Below are 17,435 nucleotides of genomic sequence, written 5' to 3' on the forward strand. Positions count from 1 at the left end.
TATATTTTTTAATTCGAATACTATGATATTGCAGAAAGCAAGAGTATAGAACACCAAAAGATAATGAATTTTTTCTTGGAGATCATGATCAATTTACATTTCAACTCGTAAAGTTTAAATGTTTTTTTAATTTTAATTTGTTTATTTTAATTTTTAATTTATAAATAAACTTATCAAAATTATTTTATTATTGTACTTAGATGCTATATTTACTAACCCAAAACTATAAAAAAGGCCAAAAGTCATGTCCTTTTGCATCACAATAAATTATTAATTAAATGCAACAAATTACTAATTAGAAATTAGATGCAAGGTTTATTTTCTTTGCTAATTAGTAATTGGACAAATTTAAAGTTCACACTAAAGTTATGATAAACAATATTTTTAAATAAATATATCTTTTGTTCTTTTGACCATGGAATAATTCCTCAATCATTGAGATTAACCTGAATGGTATCATTTATGTCCAAACATGTTACTAGATATGTAATCTTTCAATCATGGGTTCAAGACTCCATAACTATAATTTTTAAATGCTTAAGTTCTTCTTTGACCTTCGAGAATGATCTATGTAAATATTGAACACTCTCCACCACCAATTTAATTAACAAATTTATATTCATAATAATGTTTATTTGGTCATTATCATTTTATGAATATTTCCATAATATTCAAATGTAAAAAAATAAGAAAATTCTATGTTTTGTGTACCATGGTTATTAAAATACATAACTTACTTTAACACCTTCCTATTATTTTAATATGTTTTGTGCACCATGGTTATTACAATACATAAATCACTTTAAGACTTTCCAATTCTTCGTACATTATAATTCATTATTATGCATTTAAATATATTTTATACCCCGTGCTTATTAAAATACATAACTTACTTTAACACTCTTTAATTCTTCATACATTATAATGCATTATTATTACCTTTTATAGTTTTTTTCCCTCAAGTTTTCTATGATTCACTGTTAAATTTTATTATATTTTAATTATTAATATAAGCGTTTTTTAAATCATGAGACATTGGAAAATTATATCTAAAACTAATCTTATTTATACAAACTCAACATGACAAGCATTTATCAGTTCAATGACATTTATGACAATTCTTACTTAACAAAGGCAAAGTTTATTATATTTCACCCTTGCCATAAACTCAAAAAGTTCATACAACAATTGGCCATCCAATTCATTAAATCTTAATACAAGTAAGCATGCCTACAACACACTAGTAACGGAAACCAGCGCTCATGAAAACGCAAATTAAATCTCATAATAATAACTGACCAAACTGTTTTGTTAACTGGCAGGGACTAGCGCCACAACAGTGGCTCCTTGTTTATATAGATTAGGTTTATGAATTAAACTATTTAGAAGAAAATATGCAACATAAAGTTCTTTGTGAAAGTTTAAAATATTTAAAAGAATGTAATAAAATTATACATCTAATAAATAACATTAATTTTTTTTAACAGGAGACAAATGATTGTCCGCCTCTTTTATTTTTTATTTTTTCTGATTATAGAAAGTACAACGTATTAACCTTATACAACTAAGAAGCAACTCTGATTCTTAGAATCAAGAAGCGACTTCGAATCTAGAACACTCGAACTCCAAAATTCCTTTACACATTCCATATACAAATATAGAAATGAAACCTATTAATAACAGATCTTGCAGTCGGTAATATCTTAACATCAAAAACTAAATTAACAAACATCCTAACTTCACACTTTCTTTCTTACCAGACTACAATTTATGAGGATAGCAAGCCAAATCTACACCATGAGTTAATTGAGCTGAATGCCGGAGTCGTATATGGCCCCTGCCTTCCAGTTAGCCGGTATTACATGGGCGCTCGACACCCATTCCTCTCTCTTCCCATCACTAACCAGAAAACGAAGAGAAAGAGCGCCCCTCGGAGGTGTTACTACGTCCCACACGGCCCCGTGGCTTCGGTACATAGCTTTCCAGTCGTACGATTCCTCCTGCGTTGCATTACATTACATTATATTACATCATTGGTAATTGTCAATGAACTTTTTTTTTAATTAGGAAGACTACCTGTCTGATAACTAGGAATGCAAAGAGAAATAAGTTTATAATTATGGAAATAACTACCTGTCTGACTTGAATAGCCAGAACGTCTTTTTGGCCTGCCTGATACCAAAATATCAATGCCAAGTACTCTGGAAAGTTGCTACTGCTATCGATCTTAAACATGAGATTGTAGCCCTCATATTGGCAAGGTATCCTGAAATCAAGTCATCAAATTGGTTGAAATATTCAACTGTGTGTCTGTGTGTATTTATATACGTTATTAATCTACTAATTCCTATTCTATGTACCGTTTATACTCGATATCCACCACACCCAACGATATGAGTTGGCTAACTTTGTCTGGACGGCCAAGCTTCGAATACCCATGAAGGCTCATGATGAAATCAGTTCGGTCGCCTTGCCCATAATCTGTCACAACAATTTTCACTCCTTCGCTTCTGCAGAGATCTGTATTGGTACATCTTACCTATAATTTTCATCAATATGAATTTGTCACACTAAAATTGAAATTCGTCCATAAACTTAAGATTGAAAAATCAGGTGATGAAGGTGGATAATTATAGTAGAATTTGTAGTAGCCAGTTATGAAATAGTTTTGATGATGATGGTTACCTTGTAGCAGGCACCGCATCCGGTTCCATTTCTGTATAACTGAGCGACAGCAGCTACATCACCTCCATTCAGATTTCTGCCAAAGAACCCATATCCACACGCTCCACCTGCAGTCACACTAATAGATACATATATCATCCCTCGTACACAAAATGATAGGATGAGAGTAATAATATAGATTTGTGTGCATTGATGAATGCATTTACCTTCGGTTCCCAGGCCATCTGCACTGCTATAGTATGCGGCTCTTGATGTTACGTACGGTTCTGCTCTTGTGCCGAGACACATGACAAGGTTCTGCAATAACAGAATGTAAAGTAGCAGGCTGTAAGAGCATCTGACAGCCATTGGGGAAGCCATTGAAGTAAACACAAGACGAGGGACAAATTTTGGAAATGCTTAGAGAGAATACTCTGATTGAGTAAGAAAGCTGTGATTGTTGGAGAGTATTTATAGGTAACAAACCCACCATGGATAAATGAAGGGAAAGTCAAATTGTATGGATAAACTGCGACGGCATGGAATTCCACTAATGATCGTTTACCTTCCAAGCATGGAAATCTGCGGGCATTTTTATACTGGAAGCCGTCAAATTGTTATAGCAAAACCGCTGGCTTTTTTAAATTTCAGGGTAATCCCCGAGGATTTTTATAATTTTTATGTGGAAGTCGTTGAACTCTAGAAGTCAACTTGGGTTAATTTAACAAGATTTTCGATTCATACAGATCCACATACACAATAAGATAATATATAGGTGCTGGACACTGTATATATAAATGCAGCCACGGCAAACTAAATTCCCGTACGTAGGTGGCATCAAGAGACTCGACAACATCAGTAAACTCGCCAAGCTTGGCTTTGGCAAAGTTAGGTTTCCATATAAAAATGGCTGCGGATTTACGGAACAGTCATGTCATTCCGGATTTGCACATGCGGAATGTGGAAAGCAATGTGCTGAGCCACTGAGTTGCGTGGGAGGCGGTAACACCGTCAGTGGCCACGATCGGAACCGCCAGGAGTGGATGAAGGCCGCCAATGTAATAGCAGCCAACCAGAGGGTAGTTGCAATTTACGACTCTGGCAATGTTCTCCTTTATGATATAATTATGTGTCCACTAAATATTTGCTCAACAGCTTGAACTAATTTCAAATTTATAGTTTTTATTGGCGTCAAATTCTTATTTATGTGGTTTAAAATGAATTCAGTAGTAAAAAAATAAAGCATTTAAATAAAGTAAAATTTACAAACAAATCTCGCCAAATTTTAAAATATCTAATAGAGAGAATACTTTGTTATCAAGTGGACAATGGAGATATTCCGTTCAGATTATCCACCGTACAATCATTCGAATCATATTTTTATTTTATTGATTTTTGACAAATATAGAGATTCTGACAAATGACACTGGCGGGTCTCTACAGAGAAGCCATAGCTTACTCAATTGCTTGGGATGGTAAATTGTTGGAAAATAATATTGTGGTTGCAGATGCATATTATTAATTATGTCTTTTGCAAACAAATCACCTGGGATGGATGGTTCCCTAAATTTTGGAGTCTTTTTCTTCCCATAAAATTCACAATCTTTCTCTCGTTTGTTTGGAAGAATAAAATTTGACCTGGGAAAACCTCCGAGTGAGGCACTGGTCTAGCCCAGGTTACTGTGTACCATGTGGAAATGCTGCTGAGGATAATATTCATCTCTTCTGAACTTCTAATGAGGGATAATATTCATCTTTTCTGAACTTGTAATGAGGTATCCATTCTATGGAACCATTTGGAGCACAAAATTGGCCACCTGGGGTCATACATTTGGGATATAGAGCTTTGGTTGACATCCCTTCCATTTTCATTTGGGAAATAGGGAAATGGCACAACAACATCATATTCAACAATCATAGGGACCTGGAGTCGATTGTGCTAACAAGAATTATTCAAAATTCAAACTCTCTTTTACAATCCACCCCAAAACAACAACCCACTCGCTCCTTGGAAATTCTAGAGATGGTATATCTGACCGGTTACTTCGATAGGGCTTCACAAGATCACAAATGTGGATACCATGTTCACTAGGGAGCTGGCACTAGAACCAACACAAAGGCGGAAGTGATGGCTCTGTGGGGACTATTGGCTAAAGCAAATCAAGAAAATTTGGAGTTCGCTCAATAATCCCTCAATACAACACATTAGCAGGAAATTAAATTATGAGGCAGACAGAGTATCAAAACTTGGTTTGAATACTGAACTTGATGGTTTTCATGTGATCATTAAAATGCAGGAGGCATGGCATGAAGCTGGGATTTTCCCAAGCCCTGGATAATACTTGGATAACCCTATGCTACTCCTAAAATTTTCCTTTTTTGAAGATAGGAAGATGATCAGTTTACATAGTATCTTTTTTTTTGGTGAATTCTGTGGGAACACCTGAACAGCTCAGACGGTTGTTCCAGCAATATTTTTGTAAGACAATAGAAAACTATTTCGTATGATGTCTGAAAAATCTATTTGTAGGCGTAGACTTGTAATGAATTACTCCATGATTGAATATATAACTACTTTTTTCATCTGATAAAAAAAGAAGAAGAAGAAGAAAGAAAGAAAGAAAGAAGATTCTGCAAATGTAGAGATTTCATCGGACTTTTAATTTCATAAAAATAGAATATTCAACTTAACATAAAAAAACTGTTAACATTCTCGGAAATGTGCTAAAGCTCGTCATGTGAGATTTAACTTCTAACTCTCAAGAAAATAGTTGGAAATCAGTTATGCCTAGAAGGGGGAATAACCAAAAAGAAGAAAAATCCTCTTGCCATTGTTCAAGGAGGAATTTGGCAGAGATAGACCACAGGATATTTTCATGACTAGAGATAGATGTCATGAGGTGAAATCTGTACAAGAGTATTGTGGGAGAGAAAGACAATTGCTTCTGAAATTAGAACCAGTGGGAGAGAAAGATAAGTTTTTACCTAGTAAATTTGTAGGACACTTCTAAAACGGATCACGAGTTGAATTCTAGAAATAATTTTTCTGTTTTTTCCTCGCAGAGAGGAGTTGAGCTTGGGGGGAACAACTGTAGAAGCTAGTTCATGGTTGCGAGGAACATGGAAGCCTTTTGCACATTTCTAGGGATCCATAGATAAGTAAATGATTGCTGTAATTTTATGATGTTTTATTAATGTTTGGAAAAGAAAAGATTTTATAAATGAGTTAAAAAATAGATGTTGAGCTAGTTCTGTAATAAATAGTTCATAGTGATTATATATATATATATATATATATATATATATATCTTATGCTGATATATGCTTTTATTTTTCCTTTTCCTCTAACCTATGGCAGACAACGAGGATGGTTAAAGGTCAAGGTAGGTTTCATATTACGGAAAAATTTAATAAGCGGTTACCTTGTCTGTCTCTATTAAGAATTGAAAATACTAATCAGATGCAACAATAATGTTTAGATAGAGCTATTAATTCAAAAATGAGGTTAAGGCTTTATAAACCAAATCTTGTTTGTCTAATTTCTTTTTGATGGTGGAACGAAGCATTGGAATAAGAAAAAGAAAAGATTGGCAAGGAGGTAGGATTTGTCAAGGATTAGGGGTATTCAAGTTATAAGCTCCCCTGAATACTAAAGAGGTTAGGGCTTAGGGAAGACTAGCATATTCCATGAGGTTCTGTAAGGTCCCTAACCTAACATGATTATTAGAAATTAGAAAAAAAAAATATTAACCTAGCATGATTATTAGAAATTAGAAAAAAAGTATATTTAGACTATTAACAAGGCATATTAAACTTTTACAAATAACATGTAGAGCTTACGTATACATATACCAAAAAAATAAAATAGTAACTATATAGAAATTAAGGATATAAAAGGGCACAAATGCCTACAAGAAATAAATGGAAACACCATAACTATAAGGACATAAAATCCCTAATAGGAAAACACCACATATAGATAATAGAATCCCTATTATTGAAGAAAGAACATTTTTATATTGAAAGCCGTCAAATTGTTATAGAAAACCGTAAGCGTTTTTATAATTCTCAGGGTAATCCCCGAGTACTTTTATAGTTTTTATATAGAAGTCGTTGAACTCTAGAAGTCAACTTGGGGTACTTTAACAAGATTTTCGATTCATATAGATCCACATACACAATAAGATAATATATCAAGGGAGTACATATATCAAAATCTTCCAAGATATAGTCCAAATGTATGAGGAAAACATGTGCCCATTGTGCAGAAACAAAAACAGTCGAGACAAAGGTCAGGGAAATGGCGCACAACCTGCATCTATTGAGCATCCATCCACCTCCAGAGTGATATGAAACCCCTCCAGTGAGTCGAGGAGACCTTGCTTAGATAAAGAATCTGCAACAATGTTGTGTTCTCTATGTGAGTGTTGAATAGAGATGCCCAGTAGTGTGTCCTGCAAGTTCTTGAGGTACCTAAGCCAGTCCTAAAGATGTGGATACAATCAACTTGGGTTACGGCGTGTACTGTGGTGGTCTTATCGGTGGACAACTGTCCCTCCTCGAGATCTTGGAAAGTTACTAGGCTTCGGTTTTACCCTGTTCGCGCCCTTTGGGTTATTATTGTTACTTGGTTGTTTAGCTCTGCAGTCTCTACGATTTTTCCTTTGTATTTATTGTATTGTCTGCGGTGAAAACACAATGCGGTTCCTGCCTGCTCGGTTAACTGTATAGCAAACGTTTGGTTGCAGTTCTGTTGTTCCAGGTCCGGCTTGTATGCCTCGACTGTCTGGTGTCGCTTTGGAGAAAGGAATAACTGGACTTTTCATGGTTTAAATTTTCGGACAGTGTTGAAGTTATCTGAACTAAAGCTTGTTGTGCAACCCTTCAGGACTGGCTTAGGTACCTCAAGAACTTGCAGGACACACTACTGGGCATCTCTATTCAACACTCACATAGAGAACACAACATTGTTGCAGATTCTTTATCTAAGCAAGGTCTCCTCGACTGTCTGGAGGGGTTTCATATCACTCTGGAGGTGGATGGATGCTCAATAGATGCAGGACTGGCTTAGGTACCTCAACTGTATAGCAAACGTTCCTGCCTGCTCGGTTAACTGTATAGCAAACGTTTGGTTGCAGTTTTGTTGTTCCAGGTCTGGCTTGTATGCCTCGACTGTCTGGTGTTGCTTTGGAGAAAGGAATAACTGGACTTTTCATGGTTTAAATTTTCTGACAGTGTTGAAGTTATCTGAACTAAAGCTTGTTGTGCAACCCTTCAGGACTGGCTTAGGTACCTCAAGAACTTGCAGGACACACTACTGGGCATCTCTATTCAACACTCACATAGAGAACACAACATTGTTGCAGATTCTTTATCTAAGCAAGGTCTCCTCGACTGTCTGGAGGGGTTTCATATCACTCTGGAGGTGGATGGATGCTCAATAGATGCAGGACTGGCTTAGGTACCTCGTCATTTGCACATTTCTTGTTTTTGTTTTTGGGTGGGAGTGTGAGGATTTTTACAGAAGCTGTCGTGTTTCTTCGAAGCCTGAGCGAAGTCTGGCAAGCTTTAGCTGAAGAAACCATGCGATCGATCGATCGCTGACCGTTGGTTGACCGACGTGATTTTTCATTATATTAACAATATAACCTAAGTCGAACCAAAGTTTTGGGGGTGGAAAGGTTTTGGGGTCTTATTGCGAGCTTCGCATCGTTCGAGGTGAAGGGCACATGGTCCCGCGACTCCCAAGCGGATGTGTAACGCTCCTATGAATCGGACAGTATACAACTAATTTGGTAATAAATTCAGATTGATTTACAATCAACTTGGGTTACGGCATGTACTGTGGTGGTCTTATCGGCGGACAACTGTCCCTCCTCGAGATCCTGGAAAGTTACTCGGCTTGGGTTTTACCCTGTTCGCGCCCTTTGGGTTATTATTGTTACTTGGTTGTTTAGCTCTGCAGTCTCTACGATTTTTCCTTTGTATTTATTGTATTGTCTGCGGTGAAAACACAATGCGGTTCCTGCCTGCTCGGTTAACTGTATAGCAAACGTTTGGTTGCAGTTCTGTTGTTCCAGGTCCGGCTTGTATGCCTCGACTGTCTGGTGTCGCTTTGGAGAAAGGAATAACTGGACTTTTCATGGTTTAAATTTTCGGACAGTGTTGAAGTTATCTGAACTAAAGCTTGTTGTGCAACCCTTCAGGACTGGCTTAGGTACCTCAAGAACTTGCAAGACACACTACTGGGCATCTCTATTCAACACTCACATAGAGAACACAACATTGTTGCAGATTCTTTATCTAAGCAAGGTCTCCTCGACTGTCTGGAGGGGTTTCATATCACTCTGGAGGTGGATGGATGCTCAATAGATGCAGGACTAGCTTAGGTACCTCAACTGTATAGCAAACGTTCCTGCCTGCTCGGTTAACTGTATAGCAAACGTTTGGTTGCAGTTCTGTTGTTCCAGGTCCAACTTGAAATGTATATTGTTTTCCAATATATTAATAGCTCCAGAGAAATGTCAAAATAATTAATGTCTAAAGACCGTACATTCCATGTCTCCATAATAAAAGCCATAGCCAAAACAAAAAACAAGGGAGTACATATATCAAAATCTTCCAAGATATAGTCCAAATGTATGAGGAAAACATGTGCCCATTGTGCAGAAACAAAAACAGTCGAGACAAAGGTCAGGGAAATGGCGCACAACCTGCATCTATTAAGCATCCATCCACCTCCAGAGTGATATGAAACCCCTCCAGTGAGTCGAGGAGACCTTGCTTAGATAAAGAATCTGCAACAATGTTGTGTTCTCTATGTGAGTGTTGAATAGAGATGCCCAGTAGTGTGTCCTGCAAGTTCTTGAGGTACCTAAGCCAGAGACTAAAAAAATTAAGACATTTAAATTTTGTAGAATTCACAAAACTCAATCTTGAAACAAATCCCCACAAAATTTCAAACAAATTTAGACAAAAAAATATGTTGAAATAAAATTCAAAGCATCTAATAGACAGAATCATTTCAATACATCTAAACTAGCAATTGTACCATATGTTGCAAAGGAAATATCGTAAGGCAATATCATAGGAAAGAGTAGCATAGAAGAAAGAAGTAAAAAAATTATACAATTTTGTTTTGAAATTTAAACTTTGCAGACTTGAGCTATAACAATTAGGAATGATATATATGGATATTGTTGATACAGTTGGTGGTGTCTTCTTGCAGGTGGAACGAATAGGGTAACATTCATCACTTTTCTTGGTTTGCCATCATTGGGCTCACTCATACCTTTTAACTTCAGAGAAGAAAGAAAATCTCCATCCTCAATTTAGAGCCTCTCCTCATCATCCACACATAACAATAGAGTAGGATTATCATTGGTAATAGAAGCAATGATACCCATTTGTTACATGCAAAAATCACTTGTAGTCTTGAAATCTACAAAAAAAAAAACAAAAATGAACCCATGGATTCACGCCTAAATAATCCAGGAATAAAACCATTTCTGGCACAATTATAATCAAAATCACTGCCCCATGACACATTGCAACATTTAACGAACTCAAATGAACTACAAAATCAATTTTATGCATTACATGCAACGTCTATCACATTGCTAAATCATGGAGATTCTTTGGATTTCACGCTTTTGTGACAATACGTTGTCCACCATTATAGAGTTAACTCTATCTGTAGGATAGTATGGGTCCCACCAAACATAGGAGGAAGCATCAACAAACGCCGTGTCTCCAGTGTTACCAATGATACGCGTAGTCTAACGAGAGGAGTTGCTAGGACAGTTATGGAAATTTAGGTAATATTTAGAGAAAATAGGGCAAGGATTTTTGTAAATCCAAGTTATAGCTGTTAAACTTCAAAATTTTAGGTGTTCTAGAGGTTTTTGATGGTGCTGAATCTATTTCCACCATCAAAATCACGATTCAAACACTGCCTATACAAGATTTTTTGAATTTTTTTTGCCCAGATTCCGGCCACTTTTAACCATCCGAGCAATTCCTCAGCCTCATTAAACAACTCCCATATGATATCCACACCATATTTTCCCAACCCACAGCAAAAATCACTTGCAGTTTTGAGACCCACAAAAAATAAAAAATAAAAATGAACCCATGGATTCAGGGCTAAATAATCCAGAAATAAGACAACTATCAAATAATTTTTGTCTCGGCAATTAATGTCATCGCAGCCTTTAATTCTATACCAGCCATTCTTGTACCAACCTCCATAAGTGAGTAACATTTAGCTTAAAATCTTTTAAACATAAATTAATGTCACAGAAGCCTTTAATTCTATACTAGTCGTTCATGTACCAACCTCCACAAGTGAATAAGATTTAGCTTAATTTTTTTTAATCATATACAACCACTTCTAAAAAATGATTTTGATTTCAAAAATGATTTTTAAGAAATTGGTCAGACATATGCCACAGATAGTGAACGCTCTTAAACAATCTACAATAGTTCATAGATAGTGAACGCTCTTAAACAATCCATAATAGTTCATTTTAATATGTGTAGGCATTTCATAATTTAAAAAACCAAATCCGAGGTTGAGTATTTCGTGGCTGCATGATCAAACACACGAGGGACTTTGAACACATAGTTGTTAAATTAAAGTGGCGCCATTATACACCACCTAAAACCTTAACTTATGACCACACTCATCATGGCCTGCAATGCAATGACCAAATGACCATCCGAATTCAAAGCCAGAATCAAATGAAATATTAGATGATTTTACTATGCTTCGTCAGTTGACGTGAAACGGTGGACTTCACAGCTTGGCCAAGAACATGTACATTGAAATGGTTTTTATTTCCTTTTGCTGTAATTTATTTGATGGTATCAAGAAACTGTTTAATTATTATTATTTTTAAAAACATATACATTGAAATGGTTTTTATTTCCTTTTGCTGTAATTTATTTGATGGTATGAAGAAACTGTTTAATTATTATTTTTTTAAAGGGTTTATTAAGTGTTTTAATTATTAGTTTTTTCATTAATTATTAATCTGATGGTCTAAAATTTTTCAATCATTTAATATTTCATCCCGTGATACAGATTAGTACACAGTAGTAGTTAGGGAAATTGTTTCAAACAGAAACGCCTTAAGGCTTAATAAAATACGTTATTATCAAATAGAGAAAGAAAATATTTGCTTCTAATCATCCACTGTACAATCATTCATATTTTTATTTTATTGAGTTCTAACAAATACAGAAATTTCACCAGATTTTTAATTCCATGAAAATAGAATATTCAACTTAACAATGAAACTTGGACACGATAGATAAAAGCAGCAATTGTAAGCCTCAAAGAGACTTTAGAATGATATATTTTGATTTTCCTTTGAAAATTATAAAGATTTCATCGTATTTTTTTATTTCAATAGAGTAAAAATTTCAACGGCCCATGTCCCAGTCTCAAGTAAAATTTAAGATAACATAATTTATTAAGAGAGAAATATTATATAAATTTTAAACCACTTTTATTTTATTAAAACTATTTTTTTTGCTATAAATATAATATCATCTATTTAATAATAAAATTTATTAAATTTAATATCATGAACATAAACCTGAGATCATAAGCATATAATGTTATGTTATAAGTATCATAATTATTAACAAAATTTAAAAGATTAAATTGAAAATTATAATTATAATGATAAATTATATTAAACAAGGCCGCATAGCTAGCGTTCCCTGCCACTTAGTTTAATTATTGAATTTTGAAAGACATGAACCAACTCCCACATTTGAATAAGGGCTACAAAGTAGCTATAGCTACTTTCGTTTAGTTTAAATATAGTTAAATTAGAGAAAAAACAATAAAAACAAATAAATATATATTAATAAAAATTACAATTACAATAAAAAGATAATTCATGATTGCATTATCTTTGGCTAGGCAAAGATAATAAGAACTTTATTTGTAGATGGTTTTCTTTATAAACTTTATTATCATATTTGTTCATTTTAATCTATTATTTATATAGATTTGAATGGAAAATTTATTTTTTTGACAAAAGGTACAACTACCTCTTCTGGAAATGCTCTCATGGGAAAAAACAGATGTGTGGTGTTCTATTAAAATATAGTTAAATTAACTTAGTTTAAATATAGTTAAATTAAAATATATGTTAAGGGAGTGGTGGAAAATTGGGTCTACCTAGCCAAATGTGAGACAAATATCACCTAGTTCTTGACTAAGGGAGCTTGAAGTACTCCAACAAATACATGGTTTTGACTTAATATTTCCAACTTCAAGTGAATTTTATATATGGTTTTATTATATTAAATAATTCAATAAATATTGTTTAGATAGTGGTTAAATAAAGTTTAAATGTTAAATCATTGAATGCGTTGGATTTAAAAACTATTCTATAATGATATTCCACATTACACATTGATGAAGGCTAGGTTATGATGCATGCACTAGATTATAATTCAAATCAATGAAATAAGCCTCTCCTTTCAAATTCTAGTTGATCGTTATGATATATTTAATTTTGTTTTTTATCCATTCTATAAAATGACTATTCTTTTATTGGATAAGTTATTTCACCTATTGGTTAGAATGACATTATTAGAGATAATGGTTACCAATTAACTCTTTATGTGCTGATTTTGGTATGGCAATCAATGGTCTATAATATTGATTGTTTGCTAAGGATGCGTTTTAGGATGGAAATTGATCATGTTAGCTATATTAATTAAATTCATAGACAACCATTAATGGTTGGGTCAATCAAAATATAGTCACTAATGCTGTAATTTTTAATGATAAATATTTAGACAATTTCTTAATTACTAACTGAATAAAATATAGATAAAAATTCATTAAATTAGAACTATCAACAATCATCAAATTAGAACTATCTTGTTGTTTTCCTAATTGTTTAAAAGATTTAGAAACCATATAATATATTTTCCGAAAAATTTCTTAAAAGGAAAAAACTAAATTACAACCAATTTTATTATGAATAAATAGTTCCAATTTCATTACTCGCTAGTTAAAGTATTATATGGAAGAGATTAAAATTTAAACAAATAAGCCAAAAAAAATATTTTATTGTGAAAATAAGAAATAAATAAATAAATAAAATTACTGTGAAAATGAAAATTTAATATGGCAACTATTTATTTCATTTTTATACTTACTTTTAATGAAATTTTTTATTTTTAATATAAAAATTAAAAAAACATAAACAAACAATGTAAAAATTAATAACACATCAAAGTAACTTTGATGGAAGGGGAACTATGAATTTTTGAATCATTAATCACTTCTGTATTGCAGAAAAAACATTCAATAGCATTCTTGTCCTTTCTATCTTCAGTATTGCCTAACTGGATCCATCGACCACTAGGGAGAATTAAGTTTCAACGGTTCAATATTCTTATTGGCCGAATTAGACTAAATTGCAGAATTTTCGAATTCTTCAGCCCGATTCGGCCAAATTTGGTAATTATGTTTTGTATAACATCATTAGATCTGTGACCAGGCCGATCAAAATTGCTCCGTTGGGGCGTGGGCAACACGACGAGTTTTTGAGTGCCTTCCAGCTTCACCTCAATGACCACACAATGCTCCAAGTCCTCGATGTTGCCCTTCAGATTCAAAGGAGCAGCAGCAATTGAAGGTCAATGGCAAGGCAGAGTTTCTAAGGAATTATGAGAGTTTCCTTGATGCTAGAAAGCACACGCCAACAGATCATATTAGCATCGCAGTTGAAGGAGGATGGTTTGAATATTCACAAGCCACTCACAGTACGAGGAAATTAATTGGCTATTGAACCAGACAAAGTTTTTAATGGCTACCTCTATTCATACATATTGATGTTTCTCGTGCTCCGTGTTGACAAATTAGCTTCCAGAGGGGATTTTTGGTACAAAACGCATGGGTATTTGGTTGTTGAGAGGCTTGGCCACTGGGCTTATCAGTTTCCTTTGCGAGGATTGACTCCCATATTTTGTCACCTAATTAGATGGTGAATATAGTATTACATGGTTCTCTTGCCAAGGTGCCACTTCAATTTGTTCTGCATGTACAATGGTTCTCTCATGTGGGTTCTTGTGGAATTGTCGTAAGGGGATACAGGCACAAACTGGTTCTAGAAACAAACAACGTTCTATTAAAACGTCCTCCCCGCCACCCGCTCTTTCTTTGGATAATGTTGTGCTTGTTAACATAATTACAAGTCTACAGAAGAGACCTTTAGTTGGCCTATGGTATTTTGTTGATATTAGTGACTCAGATATGAGAGATTGGGTGGGGAAAAAATGGAAAACCATGATGGGTTACATGACGACTGTCGTTCCGCTTCTGAAGGGATGGTACAATTTCCATTTTCTAAGTTAGGAGGTCTTAGAAAAAATCAAATTGCTGCCATGGATTAACGAAAAGAGCTTCCTCACGTTGCACCACTGGTACATTGGGTATAATTCACTCCACAATACACCCCATAATAAGCTCATTTGGGTGAAACTTCCCAGCCTTCCCATTGAACTCTGGATGAAACAAGTCTTGATGGACATTGGAAATGATATAGGCAAATTTGTGTACATGGACCCTTGTTGTTTGGGTGCACAGGACAAAAGGGTGGCCTAGATCCTAATTGAGAAAGAATATCATGGTAGGCATTTATTCTAGGGGGATACACATTTGTCTCAGGGATTAGACTTTTGGCGAGTTCCTTTTTGGTGCTCACACTACCACCATACTGGGCATCTGTTGGCACAATGCCCTTGTATGGGGCAGTCTACTACATGGCAGACCCATCATCAGTCACCCAAGGGGTCGTGATGGTGGAAGCGGTCCTTCACCAAACATTCAGAAGGCTATCCCTTCCCGAAGGCAACATGCAGGTATTCCACGTAATACTTTTCCGCATCTCTCTTATACTCTAAACTCTTCCTTAAATGGATCTTTGCCTATTATGGTTCCGTCTTCCCCATTATAATCCCTGAAGACGGACTCTCAAGATCAATCTAGCCCTGCTAATCAACCCTGAAAATCCACTCAAGTTGCCACTCCTCCCCATCTGGACATTCTGCCACCCCACCTGATGCTTGGCCTTCCTTCCACCTCACATATCCTGTACGTTCCATCCTTTTCACCTTCATTATTTGCAAACAGGGGTAAAGGGCCAAGGACCAGCACCACCCCACCTAACTCACCACTAAACTCTCCTACAAAATCTATCAGTAGTGACCTAGATTTTCTACTCAATAGGAAATCCATGGACTTACGTACTCTCACCATCCACAAACTTGATGGATCGCCCACTGCCCACATCAATCCTACATCAGCTTGTAACATTACTGTCAGACGCACTCAAAACCGCGGGAGCAGACATTTTAGGGGATGACCTAGACCTAAACCAAACCCCTTCACCTCCCCCATGGACAGTTTTTTGGTTGATGTTCCTATTACTGACATCACCCCCTCATGGGGCCTTAGAGCACAGCAACTCAAGATGGCATCCCCATGACATTCATCCTTTCCCTGAATATACAGGGATTGGGGGATGCCTTGAAATTTCGATCCCTCAAGAGTATTTTTGTCTCTCTTCATCCTTCTATCATTTTTCTACAAGAATCTATGCACTATGTCCCGCATGTTATATTATATTTCAGGAAAATGTTCGCAAATTGGCACATATTTGCCACCACGGCTGTTGGGCTCTTTGGTGGTTTTGTGGCAATCTGCGACCCTATATGGGTCTATCTCAAAGCTTACAGTTGTTTCGCGAGAATTCTACTTGAGGGTCACATCCAGGGCTTGGAAGGACGCATACATATTCTAAATACATATGCTCCTTACAAGGAACAGGCCATTTTCTGGGATCGTCCTTTCTCCTCTGGGATTATGCAACTTACCTCCCTCATCATCGTGGGAGATTTGAGTTGCACTATTGCCTTGGAGGAAACTTGGGGTCGAACCAAAAGACTTGATCCACTAGCGGGAATGTTTAGGGACACCCTTCTTACATACAATTTGTAGACATCTATCCGGAGGTTATGGTCCCTACATGGGACAATGGGCAGGAAGTTGCAGCATATTTCACCAAGAGACTGGATCGCTTTTTAATTCATGAAAATTTGATTGACCATCTGGGGAGGTACAGAAAAACATCATCAGCAATTTCTTATCCAACCACAGGCCTATTACTGTGGCTTGAAAGAAGCCTCTAGTGCGTCCTGGAATGCCTTTCAAATTTAATAGAATTTGGTTAGAAGATTTGGATTTCAACACTCTGGTTTGGGAATCTTGGAACTGTGGGAGTGTTACTGGTTCCTCACCCATGGATCATATCCTTGATAAACTATAGTCTCTCCGTGGAGTGGTGATATCTTGGCAGAAAAATAAAAATATATCTATGAAAAGAGAAATTAGCGATATTCAAAGTGAAAAGGATACCCTTCTCCCACTTATGGCCTCCGACAACCTTCTTGCTTCCATCCGAATTCACATTCGAGAACTAGAGATTAAAAGAGATCGTGTCTTAGATATTGAAGAAGCCTCCTGGTGCCTGAATAGCTGGGTTTTCTGGATCAAGGAGGGAGACAAAAACACCAAATTTTTCCATCGATTTTCAAACCATATGCATAATATAAACTCTATTTGGGGAATTTCAGATGATGCGGGGGCATATATCCACTCACAAGCTAATATCTCAAAAGTTGCCACCTTACATTTCAAAAAAACTTATGAAAGGAATGACAACATTGTGGCAAAAGAC

General features: G+C 35.5%; 1 protein-coding gene across 1 annotated transcript; it reads right to left on the minus strand.

Annotated features, from left to right (window-relative positions):
- Window positions 1-1,802: 1,802 nt before the first annotated feature.
- On the minus strand, window positions 1,803-3,045 carry LOC149252432 (expansin-like B1). Its single transcript, XM_089454150.1, has 5 exons — window positions 2,892-3,045; window positions 2,686-2,792; window positions 2,361-2,539; window positions 2,134-2,266; window positions 1,803-2,000 (listed from the first exon to the last, which is right to left on the minus strand). The coding sequence occupies exons 1-5, from the start codon at window positions 3,043-3,045 to the stop codon at window positions 1,803-1,805; spliced, it is 771 nt and encodes a 256-aa protein (XP_089310276.1).
- Between the last annotated feature and the right edge of the window lie 14,390 nt (window positions 3,046-17,435).

Source organism: Pinus tabuliformis, chromosome 7 (assembly GCF_031772625.1).
Source record: "Pinus tabuliformis cultivar Carrire ecotype Pingquan chromosome 7, CPIR1, whole genome shotgun sequence".
NCBI lineage: Eukaryota > Viridiplantae > Streptophyta > Pinopsida > Pinales > Pinaceae > Pinus > Pinus tabuliformis.